Source organism: Acomys russatus, chromosome 19 (assembly GCF_903995435.1).
Source record: "Acomys russatus chromosome 19, mAcoRus1.1, whole genome shotgun sequence".
In the NCBI taxonomy this organism is placed as follows: Eukaryota; Metazoa; Chordata; class Mammalia; order Rodentia; family Muridae; genus Acomys; species Acomys russatus.
Window position 1 is genome coordinate 64588620 of NC_067155.1, and position 19746 is coordinate 64608365.

A 19746-nucleotide genomic window follows, 5' to 3' on the forward strand; every position below is an offset into this window, starting at 1 on the left:
AGCTGCTGAAAATCACCAGAGAAGTGCTCTGTACTGTTTCAAGCACAGTGACACCGGGGAAACAACCATTCAAGCACACACGTGGCATTTTGTGATCAAATTTATTTTTGCTTCAATTTCACTTACTTTGTTTTACTGTAATTTACACAAGAGACTGCCAAGTAAACTGGGTATTTTACACGCCCCACACATCCCCTCAGTCTCCACAGTTGATAGAAAAACATTAAGAGTCCACACAGGTCTTGTTTCCCTGTGTGCCCCAGCTCCCCATGCGACCACAGCTGTCCATGAGTTCATTCCACTGGGGAGAGACTGGGCTCTCCAGTGCCCAGGGTTGGCAACAGCCCGTCTGGTGAAGACTTTTCCACCAATGTGACCAAACCCGTCTCCTAGCAGTGCCCAGAGACTAGACAGCAGCCTTTATCTTGACTGAGAGGACACATGGAGCCCAGGGTTTGTTGCTGAGAACAGGACATTGCAGTGCAGTAGGGATCTCTGCCATGGCTCCCAGGGACACAGGGCATGGGAGGAGGGGCATGGAGGGAGACTGCCAGCAGAGGGGCTACTGATGTGCGCTGACTGACTGCGGGGTGGTGCGTTCTGGGCGGATGGAGGTTGAAGGACAGTGTGCGACCTGAAGGGTTCAACAGTGTGATTCTAGTCAGGCTTCCAGGGCTGACAAGAGGAAAACGGCATCAGACAGAAATCTGATAAAACATAAAATAAAAAAATCTTACCTAGCTATTGTTCCTTCTTTAAAAAAAAAAAAAAAAAAGGAAGAAAGAGGAGGAGGAGAGGGCGGCGGAGGAGGAAGCAGTGTTGGCAGCGACGCTCAGGGTCTTGCTTGGCTTCAGGATGGTGACAGCCCTGTGCCATAGCCAACTGTTCCCAGCTCACCGTCAACACTTGCCCTGGCTTGGACTGCAACAGGAGCAGAGCTCCATGTGACCACTCTCCAGCCCCGTGAGCGGAGAGCAGCACAGACCCTCTGCATAGTCTCCACGCTGTAGTTCCAAAGTCATCTCAGAAACAAAACTCCACAGAAGTGCTCTGCGCAACCTCAATACCGTTGAGGTTAATTCCTTTATCGATAGCCTTGTCTGCTTAACCAGAGTCTGAATATTGTCTAGTGTTTACTATAAATCACAAACCGTCATCACTGTTTTTTGCTATTTTGATGTAGAAAAATACTTGAAATTCAAAATACAAAAATCCAATAAAAAGTGGCAATTTTAAAAAAGGATTTCCCCAACCCTCGGGCAACCAGTAAAGAGCTTTAATTTTACTCCTTGACAGATATTGTGGATTTGGCTGGATGACAGTGGCCACCCAGAAATAAATAGTTATAAATACATCCAGAGCTTACATTCCAGGTTCACTGGTGTATCTAGAATTTGAAGGAGTCGTTCTGTGGGAGAGTCAGCTGCTGACGGGATGAAATAAGTGTGTGTGTGGTGACTTGAGAAACAGAAACATAACCAAAGGCTGCACACTGGTCCGCACCTGGCCCTCGTGACGCACGCCAGCTAGCACCACATGGCACACGTGGCAGTCCATTTGTCCATCAAGGGCATCATGTTGATGATTCTTAAAATCTGTTCCAGGTATATATATTGAAAATATTTTCTTTAGTATTTTTGCTGAGGATAGGTGCAGTACTTTGGAGAAATTGTACTGATCCCATCTATGTTTGCATGTACATATATACACTCATGTGTGTATCTAGGCCTGTAGCCATATGTGCTTTAATACAGCTACAGACACACACACACAGATGCACACACTTGTATGTATGTATGTGTGTGCGAATGTGTGTGTGTGTACATGCGTGAGTCATCACAGGCACACGCTGGAAACGTCAACACTGAGAGACACTGGTCACATCTTCACTCGTCACTGGCTGCACTTGTTCCTCTCACTTGGCCTTGACTCCGTAGCTGTAAGAAAGTAAAGAAGCACACAGCAAGTTAGTGCGCCACATCTCTCCTGAGGCACTCAGCACTCAAACACTTGCGTAGAAAATGTTCCCCAACTACTGTACCCTAAAACTTTGTTCTGTTTACAAAGATTCTGGCCATGCTAAAAGCAAAATATTTTGTTTCATCACAGGGAAAAGTAAATCTAAAGCAGGAACAAATCATAGAAAGTTAGTGCTCAATCAAAGTGACAATAACTGGAAAACACTTAAAAAAAAAAAAAAAAAAGAAACAAGAACTGGAACTCTAAAGCACTTTGGGAGACTCTCAGGGGAAGGCAGCTCCATCAAGGGAGCAGCAAGGAGGCCCAGGAGGGTGTGGGCACACTCTCCCATGGACATCCCTGCACAGGACAGCAGGGCACCACTGCTCTTACTCTCTGCCTAGGCCTGTGGGGCGGCCCTGGATGCTCGCTTTCTGCTCCATCTATGGAAATGTCACAAGGGCACATAGGCTGTGACAGGGAACACCACAGAAAAATGTTAGGCTTACACAGTCAACTACAGAGGTAGGCCTGATGCTGTGGCGGGATCCTGGATTTCCTTGCAAACGATACACGGCTCCGCTGAGAAGCAGGCCCACTAACTGGCTGGCTATCAACAGGTCAGCCAGCTTCCAGGACAGTGTCAGTAAATAAACAACTACATTGACAGTGGGATGGACAGCGGTCCAGTGAAATGCGCATGCTCAGTTTCTACAACCAGCATCTATCTCGTCAGTTCTCAGTGGAATCCCGCCAACACTGTAAGAGCCTGTGCTCAGCAGCTAACTCCCCATCAGCAAAGGCTTTTCCGCCTTCTTTACCCAGGTCTTCACTTACACAGTTTGATATGTCTCTGACCTACAGGGGACTCATCTAGGCATCAGCAGCCGACGTGCCTCGGACGGAACCCTTCTTACGCATCTAAATGTAAAATAAAACCATGAGCTGCTAAAATGATTCTGCATAGGGGTTAGTAAGCAAGTGGAGAAAAAATGTCTAGCAACATTTATGTAGAGACTGCCTGCCTCTCATGTATCCCCAAAGGAAGGAGTTCTGAGACCTTCAATTGGTCCTGACTTCAACAAACTTGTGGTAAGCTTTCCTTCAACAGCCCGGAAAGATAACTGCACCTGCACCTCAGCAAAGGCATCCAGTCTGGCAGCCAATTATCAGGGATACAATTGCAAGGGAAGTTTCAATATACTTTGAAAAAAATGCTTGGGGTGTGTGGGGTGTGGGGTGTAGGGTGTGGGGTGTGGGGGGCTGGTCCACCTCTCACTCTCTTGGATCGGACATGAAGCTGTGAGGTGCTCTGAAGGTACTAAGAGAAACTATGAAAGGCAGAGACACAGAGCAACAGCACGCGGCAAAAAGAACCAGCAGAAGATCAGGCATTTCTAACAGCTACAGAGAAAAAACAAAAAACAAAAACAAACCTCAAAGGAGAAAACCAGAAACACACAGAAAACAAACAACACTCACTGTATCTAAACAGCCCGGCCCCTCCAGCCAAGGGTCTGCTCAGTCCTTGTCTACCTGCTGGCTAACCCACACAGCTCTGCAAGCTGTAGGCCACACACACATGCACACGCACACATGTGCACAACCTTTCTATGCCCAGCTCAAGGCGCTAAAGACATTTGAGAAAAATAAAGTCAATTCCTAAAATATCTGTAAATTAAGAACATTCCAGTGTATGAAATTCCTTGACTAGACTAAGGAGAAATTCCCGTAGAATTGTAGCCTCTTTAGGGAAGGTGCTTCTTGCCTGGTGCTGCCCAACCCCATCACTGGGTCCATTAGCATCAGCAGGAATCAAACACCCCGTGACCACACAAGGAGGAGCTGATGTGAGGAGGTATGCTGAGCCCTGCACCGCGGCCCCAGCAGAGGACAGCAGTTCACAGGAGATCTCCTTCCAAACGGCCGACCTTTTTGTCTACTGCTGCAGGGAAGCAAGAGTCAACCCCTCCAGGCCAGGGGCTCTTGTGCTGTGTCCAGACAGCAAGCAGCAGCTGAGGGTTTCAGAAGACCCCGGCCCCTCCGCCCAGGGCATCAGGGCATAGAGGCCGCGTTCATCCCCTGGCCACCACTCACCAGTCTTCCTCCACTGACACCTAGGGCAAAGGCTCTTATCCAAGGAGGTCGGGGTTCCTGCCCCCCCAAGCTCTGGGAGCCACTGGCCGCAGGCAGCTGTGCTGCAGCATAAGCTGCTGTTGCAGGGCTGACGGCAGAGCGGGCAAGTGCTCAGGAAGGAGGCAGAGCAGGGCTTGTGTGGGGAGGTGGGAAGGAAGACCTGTGCCTGCCTGCTTATACTAACCCCACGGCTGCTGAGAGCAGAGGGAGACGGTTCACCCCTGCCATCCCATCATGCCACAGTCCTCCCTCGAGTCTGAGCCTCAGTCAGAGAGAGCGGATTTAACACTGTTTCTGAAGGAAAGTACATTCCAAACTCAGTGAAGCTAAAGTCGTCTGCAGCCCAAGCCATTCAGAGTTGAGCGTACAGTGTACTTCAACTATAAGGCAGGCTAACGTACTCCACGGCCCTACCGAGAGTGCGCACTACGTTCCCTGCTGAAGACCTGGATGGAGCTAATTAGAAGCAGGCGTGCCCCAATCACCCAAGTAACCAACTGCAGACACAAATTCTGCACTGTGCCACAGCAGAGACAGCATTCCTTCTATGCCAGAGCCTGACTTCCTGCCACTCCCCATGACCACATGGGGCTCTAGTCTCACACAGGCCATCAGATACCACACCTGCAGGGCTGGCAGAGCCAGGCCCTGTTGGCAGGACTCAGGATGACTGTTTATAAGCCCTGAGGGTCCTGGTCATGCCATGGGTTCATGCCCCCACTTTGAGAATAAACTGTCAATTGCAAACAAGAATGGCAGGGGTGGGGGTAGGGGGTGGGGGTGGAGACACGCAACTATACCCTGTCCCCTGCCAAGTCCCACTGGAATTTACCGAGGATGAGGAGCTCACTGCTAGGGACAGGAGAGGACTCAGCACACAGCTGAGCTAAAGACTGATGCCTGAGGTATGGCACAAAGCACTTGGACATTTTTACAGGGAGACGCTCCAGGCTAATGGAGCCCCGGCTGCCTTCAAGAGGGTGGAGGGCGTTAGCGTTTGATAGGAACAAGCATGGCCCCGCCCACCTCCAAGCACTGGCTAAGCATGTGCACATCTAGAAACCGGAAACAGGGCTGCCGCAACAGGGCTTACTGTTTCTAGCTCTTTCTGAGTCTCATCTTCCATTCTCCTAATGTCTTCCATCGTCAGGTCAATCCACTTGTCGATCCAACAAAAGAGCTGGCGATGTAAGTTTGTAAATATCCGTTTTTCTTGCTTTTAAAACAAAGTTGCAAAAAACATACAATTAGTGACACATTAACTTTATATGTCCCAAGCAGCCCATAAAATGAGCATGTACTTAGTTTGAGAACACCACTTTCCACAAAAGCAGAAACTGGGCCAAGTGCGGTAACACATTCCTTCGACCCCAGCAAGGCCAGCCTGGTCTATATAGTGAGCTCTGGAACAGCCAGGGCTACATAGAGAGACTTTGTCTCAAAAAATCAAAAGTATATTTTTAAAAAATTTGTTTGTTTGTTTTTCAAGACAAGGTTTCTCTGTGAATCCCTGGAACTTGTTCCTAGTCTAGGGATCCACCTGCCTTTGCCTTCCGAGTGCTGGCATTAAAGGTGTGTGCCACCACCACCCAGCTCAAGTTACCATCTTTACATCAACAGAAGCCTAACTCTACTGTCTTGTCACTTTGTACACAGAGAGGACAGACAGACAGCTCAGCAGGTCACAACACTGGCCTCCGAGCGTGATGACCTAAGCTCAGCCTCTGGGTCTGTGTGCTGATGAAGAGAGCCAACTCCCACAGACAGACACGTGCTCTCCACACCAACCAGCGGGTGGATGTATCACACACAAGAAATAAACAGAATTTAAAGTTATTTTCAAAATTCCCCATGAAAACGAATCTCTGCTGGCAAAAAGATTAGTGGTCGGACAAAAGCCATAAGCACACGGCACGCGTGACTGGACCCCACATGCTCCTGCTGGGCCCCATATACTGACACTGTTCTCAATGCTAAAGGTTAAAGGTCAACTAGATTCCTCTACAATAAGACTACACCCCTGTAGTCTCTACCTCTTTATCAAAAGACACCCTGAACTTGAGGAAAGCAGCCAGTGCTTAGAGATACAACCATAAAAGCATTAGGTACTGTGCAGTGATTCTTCTGTGTTCTACGTTACTGCACACACGCATTGTACAGACACACACACACACACACACACACACACACACACACACACACACATATATACATTCTATAATATATATATATATATATATATAATAGAAATCCTGGCTTTAAATACCCAACTATTTAAGATGCATTCAACTATCCCAAAAAGAGAGCAAAGTACATGCAACACTGACACTTTGGGGACAATTTTCAACTTCATGTTTACACACGTGACATGAGGCTGTCAATCTATGGACTATGACAACAGGAGAAGAGCTTGCTCACGGGCCAAGGGCTTCGGTAGTTCACAAGCAGGGAGGGAGGTGCCTGACGTGCAACAGCGCTGTGGCAATCCCTGGGGACAGGGACGTCTTTCCTATCCCCTAAAATTTCTTTTTAAGCGTATGCATGCATGCCTGTGGACCTCACGCTTGCAGTACCCATGGAGGCCAGGAAAGGGTATGGATCCCTGCATCTGGTCTTCTATATGGTTGTAAGCCATCACATGGATGCTAGGAATCAAACCCGGGTTCTCGGGAAAGGTAGCCAGTGCTCTTAACAACTGAGTTGTCTCTCCAGCCCCTAGAGACGTCTCTGTAATGACGACGGGAGTGAAAGTCCTATAGACAAGGTGAACATGGGGCACTGGCACACCTCCCTGTGTTGATCTCTGTGAATCTAACTGTTTACGTTGTCTTCATTCTTTAAGAAGGAACCAGGCCTGGGACCCTTGGATCAGGTCGCTCAGGGTCTACCTACTCCTGGCAAGACCTCCACAGAAGACACTCCCGACAGACAACATGAGTGCCAGAGGGAAGTGGTCAGCACCAGGTCTCCATAGGGACGGGCTTTGTACATGAGCTGAAAAAACCATAGGAAAGCTCACTGAACAAAAAAAAAGCCCCATGTTTCTCCTAGGAAAGTCCCTAAGGGCTGGAGAGATGGCTCAGTGAGGTGAAGAGCACGGGCTGCTCTTCAGGAGGACCGAGGTTTAGTTCACAGCAGTCATGCAACGGTTCTCAAGTGTTTGTGTAACTCCAGTCCTTGGCTCCCACATGCACCTGGTGCACAGATATACATGCAGGAAAAACACCCATACTCAGAAGATGAAATCTTAAAAAAAAAAAAAAGAAAAGAAAAACTCTCAAAATCTTGTCATATGTGCATTTATGTTTTCAAAGGCTCATAGAGACATCTGAGAATGGTAAGCTCCACATCATAAAGGAGAAAATGTAGTCCACGCCCATTTTCTGGCAGCCATCTCCTCCCGACTCTCTCCTCGCTCATGGAAGCGCCGCTCTTGAGCACACTTACCTTCTGAATGAAGTTCTCCACTTTGCTCTGCAGCCCCCACCACTTGAACTTGATGGTCACCAGCTTGTAGGCACACATCTTAGCACAGTCAGGGCTGTCCGCCAGCTCCTTCTAGATGGGGATGGAAACATCTAGACTTCAGTGTTTAGGCTCTGATCAAAACTGACTGCTATATCACAACACCATGGACATACAAGGAAAGCCAGTTTCATGTGTTTAATTAAAAAACTGGGAATCGTTTGAACAGAAGAACAGCACTCCTCTCCCACCACACACCGAGATGCTTTCCAGCTGTGAGGTTAGCTGGAGCCACTGGAGTTCTAAGGCAGTGAACCCAAGGTAAGCTATGTTCTCTAACTCCCACTGTGCTCTCACTCCCACTCATGAGCTCCACCATCTTCTGTATCTTCAGGTATTTTCCGGTGGAGCAGCACAGCTCATGACGCTCATGCACACTGCCAACAGCGTGGCCTGTGCACGCAGCTTCCATTCCCAGAGTATCAGACGTGGGTATCCACTCAAGTGATGCAGATGGGAATGGGGATGTAGTGAGCAGCGTGTAGCTGCCATGTTGGGAAGCTCAGCTGTACCCCACTGAAACGCCAGAGCCCCAGATGGGCTTCCTGACGGTTAACACACACCCACTGGTACCACTTATACATTACCCTGTGCTATGTGTTGTCAGGCACACAAAACTGGCTCAGAGAACACATGTGTGCTTTCAATGACAAAACAACACTGCTGCCCTTGGGGGGCGCCCATCATCTGCAGTGCTCTGCAGCACACACTGATGTTATCAGACACGGGGTCACAAGCTATGTCAAGTCAAGTCTGGTCACCTGTCTTCAACAAGCAAAAAAAGGAGGTTTACTCATTGTAGTCACACTGGGAAGAGGGACAAAGATAGGCAGCAAACCCCCAAGTCCACCTTTGGAGTCCTAAAATGAGATGGAGTTTAAATAGGGGGCCAAGGCTCTGTACACGGCCACTGCGGACCCATCATTGTCTGGCTTCAGCCGCATCCTGTAAGGTGGAGACAAACCGATAGAACTGTGTGGACTCTCCTTCTGGAAGACGAGGCCCCCTCTGACAGGCACTTTCTCCTGCTCCTAGTACGCTGTGAATCCAGCGTGTCAACAATCTGAGTCAGAATGAGACAGATCCAAGCGTCTCTGGAACATCTATCTCCATTTCTACCAGGTCAGCTGGAGTGACAATGCCTCCCTCTCCCTGACTGCAGGCCTGGCTCTAGGCTAGGCACCTGGCATGGATGAGGCCAGCCAGCTTCTCGGAAGGCCCAGTTCCTCAGTGAGCACGAGGACAGTGTGGCTCCTACTGTGCAGAACCCTTACTGGCCCTGGCTTCACTCCTCTGTGTGGGTCGAGAAGGGCTACACTATTAATCACTCCATGTTCCACTGAGGTGGCCCGGGGCTGAGCAAGCTCAGCTCCAACGCTACAGACGCCAACCCAGATGTGCCCTTTACATTCAACGGCGTGTGACGTTCCTGTCCACACAGCACTCAGGCTAGAATGCTTCTATAGCTCGGCCCCCTCGCCCCTCCAGCACTGACAGCCCTAAGCACCTTCCATCTGGGACAAACTGTAACTACAAGCAGAAAACAACTTCATTCTGACCCTAAGAGCCCCATATACCTTGTTCTCCACAGAACCTTACTTAGCTGGGAGACACAGCCCTTCAGAAGTCTCCCAAAAGCAAGGGGAGCCCAGTCCTAACTAGAGGAGGGGCAAACGCAGCATGTACCGGCGCCCTCCACAGGCTGGCGCCAAGCACACAGCACAGTGACTCACCTGAGCCAGGCTGTTTCCCACGTGCTCCCAGCGATGCTGGCAAACTGCTTAAGCCAGTTAACACAGCAACTTGTAGAATTTGCACTGGGCTATAAGAAATTATTTTAGGGGGGTCTGCTCAAACTACTGCACCAACCAAGGACAATACAAGCAGTAAACATCGAACCCCTACTCTGATCTAGCAATGGACAGGACTTTTTCCACAGCTGTGTGGAGAGCGGGGACTGACTCTGACATGAACTCTGGTGCTCCATATGTGACCACCACCCCTTGGTGGGGAGGCCTGGTGGCACTCAGAGAAAGAATAAGTAAGCTACCAAGATGAGACTTGATAGCCTATGACCATATGGTGGGGGAGGAGGTCCCCTTCAGTCACAGACCTAGCAGAGGGGAATAGGGTGAAAGTGGATGGGACGGAGGAACGGGTGGATACAAGTGATAGGATAACAATTGAGATGTAATCTGAATAAATAAATTAATTAAATAAATAAAAAAAGAAAAATGTTTAAAATATATTTTAAAAAAGAAAAAAATTATTTTAAAACTTAAATGGACTTCCACCCCCCCCTAAAAAAATCCTAGTTCCAACAACTATTGTCCCTTACCTCAGATGTGTATTTATTTCTCCTTCCTTCCTTCCTTTCTTTCTGGTTTTTCGAGACAGAGTTTCTCTGTGTAGCCTTGGCTGTCCTAGACTCACTTTGTAGACCAGGATGGCCTTGAACTCACAGTAATCCACCTGCCTCTGCCTCCCGAGTGCTGGGTTAAAGGCGAGCGCCACCACGCCTTTAATCCCAGCAGCACTTGGGAGGCAGAGGTAGGTGGATCGCTGTGAGTTCAAGGCCAGCCTGGTCTATAAAACGAGTCCAGGACAGTGAAGGCTACACAGAGAAACTCTGTCTCGAAAAAACCAAAAATAACCACCAAAAACAAAACAAAACACCCTGTGCTTTTAACCACTAAGCCATTTCTCCAGCCCCTAATTAAAAAAAAAAAACAAAAAACAAAAAACCAACAACAACACCACCCCAACACATAATCTTTAAAAATGTCAGTCTTTCCATTGTAACAGAAGAAAGTTCTAGCCTGCATCAGGTCTCTAGGAGCTCAACCACTATAGGACATAATGTCCTGATCTTTATAAAAAGACTTTGACTTTTTCCTCTTTCACTGCCTCTCAATATCACCGCAAGAAGGGTAAGGGAAGGAACAGCACGAAGGTCTAAGGCTGAGGCTGAGAGCGCAGGGCACAGCTGTTCTGCCCACTGAGCGTGCTCCACACAGAGCAGGGAACACTGGCTGGTTAACAAAGAGCAGCCACGAGTTCTGTGAGATGAGAGTCCTGAGCTAACAAAAGAACCACATTATGTTTCCCCCCACATAATTTAAATTTCATCTATAATGTAGCACACACTAGTTAGTTGCACTAGTTACAAAAATATTTTCAAAACTGCATTTAAATAGTTTGTATAGTCACAGAATTCCTTACATTTCATGTTCTAACTATAAAGGAAACTTCCCAAGTCTGATCATGTTTTCAATTTAAGAGCACGCATTAGGTTACTGTGAGACATGTGGCTGAGGCCTTCAGGGAAGCAGCACACACGCAGCCACACGTCGTGACTGAGTGCTTGCAGCATGTGAAGCCAACGTTAGCCTCAGGAACAAATTTCCTGACCTGTGACAGACAGACACATCCAAATGTAAGACAAACAAGCCCAGGAGAAGAGTCGGAGGCCTTCTTCTAAGCGGCCCTCTCAGCCTGGCCAGCGCCATCCTGGAAGCTGGGGCCTGGGGGTGGGGTGGTGCAGACTGCACTTGAGGACTACCACTCCACAGCAGCAGAGCAGTCTTCCACGTGGTTCACACTTCCCCAGCATTTTAGTTTTTCAGTGGTAGGCAATCAGAATGCTCAGCTTTGGCGGCTGAATTTGTAGTGTTAAGTTTCCAACCGAAATCTCACTAAGCAAGTTAAAAATAAACGTGCAGCGAGGGCTGCTGCCAGCGTGCACCAGCGAATGTCACACAGGACCGCAGAACACATGCAAGCATGTGCAAAACCCACTCCCCAGTGTCCGCCCCTCCTCTTCTCTGTCAGTCCGCTGGGCGGGCCTGGGCTGGTTACCTATTAACTGGCTCTGTACTAAGTACCTGCTGAGGGCACAAGCACACCAGGCACTGTCACACACCGTGCTGGGTTCACACTCACAAGACAGGAGGTACCTGAGACACTAAGGGTAGCCAGAGGCCTTGGGGTGGGTGGTTCATGGTGGGAGACTCATAAGTAATTTCAAAAGCTGGGGGTGGGAGTGGGAAGGGGGCACAGGGAGGGAAGGAGGGAGAGAGAGAGAGAAAACAAATACAGGAAGGCCTTGCTCGTGAAGGAGGGATCAACAGTCAATGTCCATTCGGGGCAGTTCAAACCTTTTTTCTCAGGCTAGAGATTACCACTGGCAACTGCAGCTTCAGGGTCCTCCTCTGCCAAGTAACTTTCCGAACCAGACAGCACACTATTCCAGAGGCCTGAGCCCTGCAGGTCTGCTTAGAAGCAGAGCCTTTCCAGTCAAACTGAGGCAAGAGCTAGCAGGCAGCCAGGGCACCCAGATTTTTGAAGACATGGGCCTGGTTCATTTTGACATCTTTAGGAGAAGTTAATTAAATTAATTATTTTAAATTAATATTGAATTAAATTTAATTAAATTAATAATTAAAACACACTAACTGCTAAATGCTGAAAACTTCAACGTACAAGGAGTCACTAAAACCATGTAACCCTCCTCTGAAAACCCATCATGTCGGTAAACCTCTGTATTGCACAGAATCCAAAGTATGGCCCAACTAGAAACCAGCTAGAGTTCTACACGTCAAGTGACAAGAGGTTTCCAGTAGGGGACTACAGAAAGGAGCAGCTCTCAATCGCTTTGGGCCTCAGTCTCTCAGGGTTAGGATCTGAGAGCACGGCAGCGCGCTCCAGGAGGACAGACACCAAAGCCTGGCTTCCCAGCCTCCACCTGGAGAGAGCGATGAGGGAGAAGCTGCACCGCAGCCAGAGAAGCCTCCGTCCCAGCACAAAGCCTCCCACCTCACCTGACAGCCAAGGCTGCTATTGTCTTTTAGCATGCATGGGGGTAGGGTAGAAAGAAACAGCAATCAGGACACGGTGCAGCGCCCTTCCCTGGCCACGCTAGAGCATGAGTGAGCAGTGCACACAGCGACTCCTGGGCCAACTCCTTCATCTGACCCAACTACCGTAGTCTCCAATGTCTGACCACTGCAGAGAGGCAGGTGCCGTGGCAGAGCGCCCCACTTATTAACGATCGCCCATTTGTAGACACAGAAGCGTAGCTCCTCTAGAGCTGTCTGGCTCTACACCCTGAAACCTCCCAGGATCAAGAAGAGGCAAACCGGAAAGCTAGGGAGCGCACACGTGAAGCACTATTGAGAAGCCTCAAGATAGGTGGCTGTGCCAATGTCACAAGACACACACATCCTCCAGAGAAACCAAAGCCTGCACATACATATGCATGCATGTGCATGCAAACAGTGCCACGCAAAAGTAAGATGTTTGTCAGCAGTTCTGCCTCGAAGCAAAATTCTTAATCAGGCTATAAATTGCTCTATTAGCATGCACCAAGTCACTTCCTGTTGAACTCTAAGTAACAAAGTGTAATTCATGTGCTCAGATCCCTCAATTCCCTCCTGAGAGGGATGGTGAGCGGACAACCAGGCCCGCTCTGGAGCTGCAGCGTGGGCCTGGCCTGGCCGGCTTGTCTGTTGGCTTTATGTATAACAGTGTGGATGACCTCGCATGGGGGAAAGCCTGTGCTCATGACAGACTTGGGAAACGAGGTCCCAGCAGCAGCACTCAGCTGGGGAAGACTGAACTCTGGCCTCAGCTGAGCCACACTAAGCACTCATTAAATACGTAAGGGCAAGGGGCAAGGACCAGTGACCCCAGACAAATGAGCCCTAGCTACAGTGTGCAGAGCTGCACGGCACTAGACAAACTCCGCTGTGAACGATGAAGCAGGCGGACGGAGGGACAGGAGGGCGATGAGTGCACGCGTGTGCACACAGAAGGGGAGGCTCAAGAGCCTCAGCCTCTGTCCTGACTTCCTGGGCCCAGGACTCACTCACCTCATGGAATGTTCCCAGCACCTTCTGAGGTGGGCACTAGTGTTCACATTGCAGAGGTGTGGAAATGAGGCTCAAGGCTCACTTATCTGAATCCTAACCCTGAGCCTTCACCATATTTGACGGATCTCCTTTTGTGCCTCTATCATAGAGAGGCCCTGACCACCGTGCCTAATCACAGAGGTCAAGTGTTAGGATGTAACATGGCACATAACTTTCAAGGAGGAATCTGCCCCATCGCCACAGCTTCCCCTGGAGCAGCACTGGACCCGAGAACCTGAAAGCGCCACAGCTTCTCCTGGAGCAGCACTGGACCCAGGCCCGAGAACCTGCAGGCGCCACAGCTTCTCCTGGAGTAGCACTGGACCAGGCCCGAGAACCTGCAGGCTCCCCAGCTTCTCCTGCACCTCTTATCTGGGCTTCTCTGGCCACGTTTCTCCTTTATGAAACAAGGCACCTGTACCTGCCACACAGCAAGGGTTGGAAGGTTAAACGTGACCTTGTACAGTGCCTGGGACCAAAGGGAACCCTCTCCTCTCAGTTGACTACAGTCAGTAACTACTACAGGAAGTGCCCATGGCAAGAAAGGGATGGAACAGAGCACTTGGCAACATGTGCCAGAGCCTAGGTCTAAACCCTGAGCAACTAAAGCCACACAAACCAGGAAACAAAGACGCCTGAGGGTTACACTTAGCCCTGGATACGTTTTGTAACATGGACTGGCAACAGGTGGATGATGGGAGGACATCTCACACGGATGCTACAGACTTTCCAGTGGGCGCAGCACAGAATCTCACACCCTCAGCACTCACTGACAGCACTACAGCAGCTCCACCCCTCCTCAGCCTGCCGTCAACGCCACCGCACAGAGTGAGGACGTATGATCAGGCCACGGTGCGTAACTGGGGACGTCAGTCAGTGGTAGTCTAGCTTGTTTTTCCTCATCACCCAGTTATTTCCAAGGACAGAAGGTCAATCAGACGCTGCTTCTTTTTTTGTTTTGTTTTTTTGTTTTGTTTTGTTTTTTCGAGGCAGGGTCTCTCTGTGTAGCCTTGGCCATCCTGGACTCAACTTTGTAGACCAGGCTGGGCTCGAACTCACAGCGATCCGCCTGCCTCTGCCTCCCGAGTGCTGGGATTAAAGGCATGCGCCACCACGCCCGGCTGCTGCTTCTTTTTAATAGTTCCCGCGCCAACACGGGAGCGGAAGGAGCTTCCCGCGTGGCGGATGACGTGACGTCCGACCTGCTCGGCTAGGCACAGCCTCTCATGGCTCACGCCTGTCACCTTAGCACTTGTGAGGCTGAGGCAGGGCTAAGTGCTCAAGGGCTGCCTGGGCTCTATGTATGGTGACTCTTGGACCACAGGCCCTGTCATGAAACCATGTCACTCACAAACAAACAAACAAACAAACAAACAAACGCTACTCCAGACTTGTAAATAATCAGTGATAAAGGCCCACGAGTAAACACATATCACAACAACAAAGCAAGAACAAGCCAGGTTAGTTACACACATCCTAATTTCCTAAGAAGCAGAAAAACCAAGAGAAAGTCAAACACCAAGTAATTCTGTAGCCAGCGAGAAAACCTCTCAGGAGTCCCCAGAAACTCCTGTGCTCTGCACTCAAGCAGAAAAGGTCTACCATTCAACAGGTGTGTAAAACCCATGTCTCAAACACTAGCAGTGCCTGCCACAAGCCTTCTGCCTCTATCCCCTGTAAAAGCACGGCTAACCAGAATCATTTACATCAGGAGAGCAGTGCCACCTCAGCAGGGACTGTGCCTTGGAGAGCCACTAGCCCGAATGAAAGGGCTAAGCCTGGAAAAGGATGGGGACACTTTGCAAATGCTCCGACGGGCCTCAGCCGACCCTCGTGGGATCCATTCTGACTGATCCCTGCTTACTAAGTCCTCTAGTCATGGTTATTAGACTGAAGAATTTTGAATTATATCCTGGAAACAAATGTGACAGGAAGACAAATTATGATTCTTTCCTTTCTAAGATAGGATCTTACTGTGCAGCCCTGGCTGTCCTGGAACTCTATGTAGATCAGGCTGGCCTCGAACTCACTGAGATCTGTCTGCCTCTGCCTCTGAGTCTCGAGTTAAAGGTGTGAACTACCACCACTTTGCAATGACTCCTTTCACATGCAGCGAAGTCACATCCCTCTTTGGTTGCCGGGCCACAGAATACAGTAGTTAGAACAGCTTGGGGCTGTCTTAGCGATCCTCCACAGGAGCAGCCAGCACTCACTGTCCCCACAAGTCATAACCAGCCTGTTAGAGCTCCGCTGCCAACAAAGTCCCACGGGTGAGAAGTCCGCTCCGCTCAGGTCTGGTTCTTACATACCTCCTGGTCTGTCAAACTAATCAGCATAGCCTGTCACCAACACCGAGAGCCCTGTTTAAGGGAGTACTACACTTCGGTAGCAGTCCAAGGGAGCATGTTGGCAGAGCACTCCACTTCATGAATGGAGGGAAGGAGTGCTCTATCTGAATAAAATACTTGCCACAAAAACCGCTCGCCAGTGTCCTGCAAACGCCTGGGTGGAGACTTGCTTAGAGGAGGTGCGGACTAAACCCTCGCCCAACCTTCACTCAGCATGGACTCTGTGCTGTCTGCAGTCGCCTCTCTCAGGCTCTGCAGCCGGAACGGCGCAACGTGCTGTTTGCTAAGGCAGCACGCACTCAAGGCCAACTGCAAATGGCCCCAAGTCTTTACCGCAAATAAAACCATCTGTGTGATTAACCACCACCACCTCTTTAGGACTTGGGACCCGTCAGCTGTTATGTTGCCGAGAACCGCTCGTCAGCAGGGTCGGCAGCCAGTACCTTCCAGTTGGGTCCCAGAGGGCCTCTCTTGGTCTTGACTGACTGGAATAACGCAGGGTCTTCGTCAGCTTTGTAGTCCTGTAAAGCAACACAGAGGCAGAGGTGAGGGAGAGAAGCAGACTGCTCCTGAGCCCTGCCGGGGTGGCTTCGGAAACTACAGCCCCCGTGCTTTTCACACGCAGGGAGAGCGTCCACAGGCAGGGAGAGCGTCCACAGGCAGGGAGAGCGTCCACACGCAGGGAGAGCGTCCACACGCAGGGAGAGCACCCACACGCAGGGAGAGCACCCACACGCAGGGAGAGCACCCACACGCAGGGAGAGCATCCACACGCAGGGAGAGCATCCACAGGCAGCACCTGCAGTTTGCCCCCCATTACTCTGTAAACTCTCATATCAACTGTGTAATTAGAAGTGTTGAGCCCTGGTAGCTGCTGGGCCATGCAGGGTTTTCAGCAGTCCCAGGCCTCTGCAGCCATGTAGGCTTGCTCACCTCACTATCGGCAGCACCTGCACGTGGCGACACTGGGTGGCCACTGAGGCTGGAAGCAACCACTGCACTACTGTAGGGCAGAAGCTCAGTTCCTGCTCCTCTCTCCCCCACTTCCTGGCTGGATCTGTTTCCTCAAAGTCCCTCATTGCTGTGAGAGGAGGGATGGATGGGACTGAGGATCTCCAGCAACAGCAAGCCACAGAGAACCCCAAAATCTAGTGTTCTGTTACAGGGCAGTTATTTCCCTCAACACTCCCTGCCTTACAGATCGCAGCTAGCTAAAGCTCCTGCCCACGCTCCTCTCTTCATTCAATCCATAGGAGAGAGGGCATTGGATCTTCTGAAACTAGAGTTACAGAAGGTTGTGAGCCACCATGTGGGTGCTGGGAATTGAACCCGGGTCCTCTGGAAGAGCAGCCAGTGCTCTTAACCACTGAGCCATCTCTCCAGCCCCTACTGGACTCTTTGATCTCTACCCTGGCTCACATGGCTACACCACATCAGGCAGCCAAAGGTGCCCGCAATCTGGGGGGGAGGGGGCGGTCAGCAGCAGGGGTTCAGTTCCAAGTGCGTCTCTCTGAGGCAGGCACAGAGAACGAAACCTTCCCCTCTTTGCTCCTTCCTCGAGTGCACAACAGCAAACGCTAAAGATACTATACGAAAATGTAACATAAGCCAATTATTGACAATAGCACCAAACCCCTGACAGGTGAGAATAAAGCAGTGTGTGAGAAGCTAGACATTTTGCGTTTGCTGGTTTGAATTCGTAGATGTTTAATGTATAATCAGTTGAATTAAGCAGCATGCTATGAAAAGGTAGGAAGTGGACGACGTAGTTTTCACAACCTCAGTTTTTTATTTCTACAATAAACATTAGTTTTTTAAAAAAGCAGTATCTTGCTGCAGTTTTATTGTTGGGTATCTGGTTTGGTCTCTGGATTTGAAAACTGGTCGATTTATATCCATCACAATGAACAAATATATTCCTTCATGTATGACAGTTTCAGCATACAGAATGCAACCTCAGCTACCAATTACAGCTGCAAATGAGCAATAGTGTGGAATGAGACAGCCTGCTGGCTTTGTTAGTATTCTGTCTCCTCTGGGATCCCAGGGGAAGGGAGGCTCTGATGAAGAGAAGCCCCTGGCTCCTGGTTTATTGTGCTTGCCACCAGCTGCAGACTTCTCATCTCATTAGCTCCTTTAGAATACCGTGGGTGAGGACAGCTGCAGTCAACTTGAGTCTGCAGCTCCTGGGTATTCTCAAGGCTGAATCTGCTATGCACTTTCTGTAATCTTTGGGAAAAAAGAAAGCAAATTCACTAGGCCAAGGAAACACACTCTTAGGGAAGAAAAACGGCTTTAAAATCATGTTTAAATGGAGAAAAGCCTTATTACTAAGGTGTAGTGTGCTTAACATATTTTTGTGATCTAATTTTAATTATCTGCACAATGCCCAGAGGCCTGGCCAGGACGAGGGCCTGGGAACCCATCATTATCTGGCGAGGTGCACCTTCCGAGACACTCACTACTTTCTCCTCCAACAACAGTGCCCCAACGACTCAAAGCACAACGGTGTCAGCACAAGACGCGTCTGGATTAGCGCTAGCCTCTGCTATGCCACCAGACTCTTGGTGAAGGAAAAGTGATGGTGATGGACGTCAAGATCCCCGTGGAGAACAAAATCAAGTACGATATGGTCAACAGGGGGTTAGTGTCTGCTGCTGGAGTCACAGAGCACAGTCCTCAAGTTCACACAAGGAAGTGCTCAGCCCTGGAGCAGGAGGGCCGCACCACCTCTCGGGTACACATCTGCTATTCACTGCATCTCTCAACAGAGACTCTCAATAGAAACCAGATTAATTTTGAAGACAAAGAATATTAGTTTTATGAATCTTTTAGCATAGTGGCTGTCCCCCCAAAATGCAAGCATAGAACCTGTGCTGAGCCAACCTAAGTATGTCTTTGAGCCCAGATGTAACTCATGATTATGAACGGGGAAAGGAGTAGGTGCTGAGCTTCGTGACAGTTTATGGAAAATCAAGATGAGCCCCAGACACCAGAAACTGCTTGAAGTGTGCCTGGGTTAGCACAGGTGAGGGGAGGCAGAAGTAGGTAGCAGCTACTCAAAGGCACCGCTGCCAGCTATGACACCTGCTCATGAAGATCAGGCCCAGCCCGTAAAAGCCGCTGCCCAGAGGGCGTTTTAGAAAGTAAAAGTTAGGGTCCTGCAGCCGGCTATCAAACGCTCTACTTTAGCATAGGATGATTAATTAGGTGTCTATTCAAACAGCTCAGAGATCACCATTAAGGTTAAAATGCATGGATACTGCTGCTCAACTCAAAAACGCGCAGAGAGAGAGGCTAAATGAAATATGAAGGCCAACGCCAAGCACTGTCTCCATCAGCACCGCTCTAACGCCAAGCACTGTCTCCATCAGCACCGCTCTACCCCTTAATACTGTGGCCCTTAGAAAACAGAAAGGAAAAAGCCTCTGATCCCAGTGCTGACTGCATGCCCAGAGTGGACACAATGCAAGCCATACTTCAGGTCAGCCTGTCTAAAGAAGTGTTTGCCCTGACTGTTACGATAGCAAATAGCAGAGAAAAAAAAATAACATTTACTGACTTGTTTAAGAAACTGATTTCAACAGTTATTTTCCGATCAGCAGCTTTCTTTTCCTGTTTTTAATTACATATCCCCAGTGACTCCTCACCCTTGCAGGTTCCCACAGAGTACCATTAATACAGTATAAGTAAATCTCATTAATTCAGGCCCTACCACCTTGGAATTCATAATCACTGGCATAGGGGCCAGGCTGAAGTTTATCTTTGCATGATCTATGAAAAAAAGATTTGCTACACAAATTAATAGAGTAACAAGATCTCAGGAGGGCTGTTTAAACAGTTCAGAAGTGTTTTAGAGCAATTCAGAA

The 19746-nt window shown here is 49.3% G+C and overlaps 1 protein-coding gene across 1 annotated transcript in view; it reads right to left on the reverse strand.

The window, feature by feature from the left end:
* Positions 1–1539: 1539 nt before the first annotated feature.
* Positions 1540–19746, reverse strand: part of Pitpnb (phosphatidylinositol transfer protein beta) — a 44749-nt gene continuing 26542 nt past the window's right edge. The window contains exons 8-11 of the mRNA XM_051161743.1: positions 16321–16398; positions 7543–7653; positions 5189–5311; positions 1540–1937 (exon numbers count right to left, since the gene is read on the reverse strand). Coding sequence (XP_051017700.1) covers positions 1887–1937; positions 5189–5311; positions 7543–7653; positions 16321–16398 — 363 coding nt within the window. The 3' untranslated portion in view covers positions 1540–1886. The remainder of the gene's footprint in view (positions 1938–5188; positions 5312–7542; positions 7654–16320; positions 16399–19746) is intronic.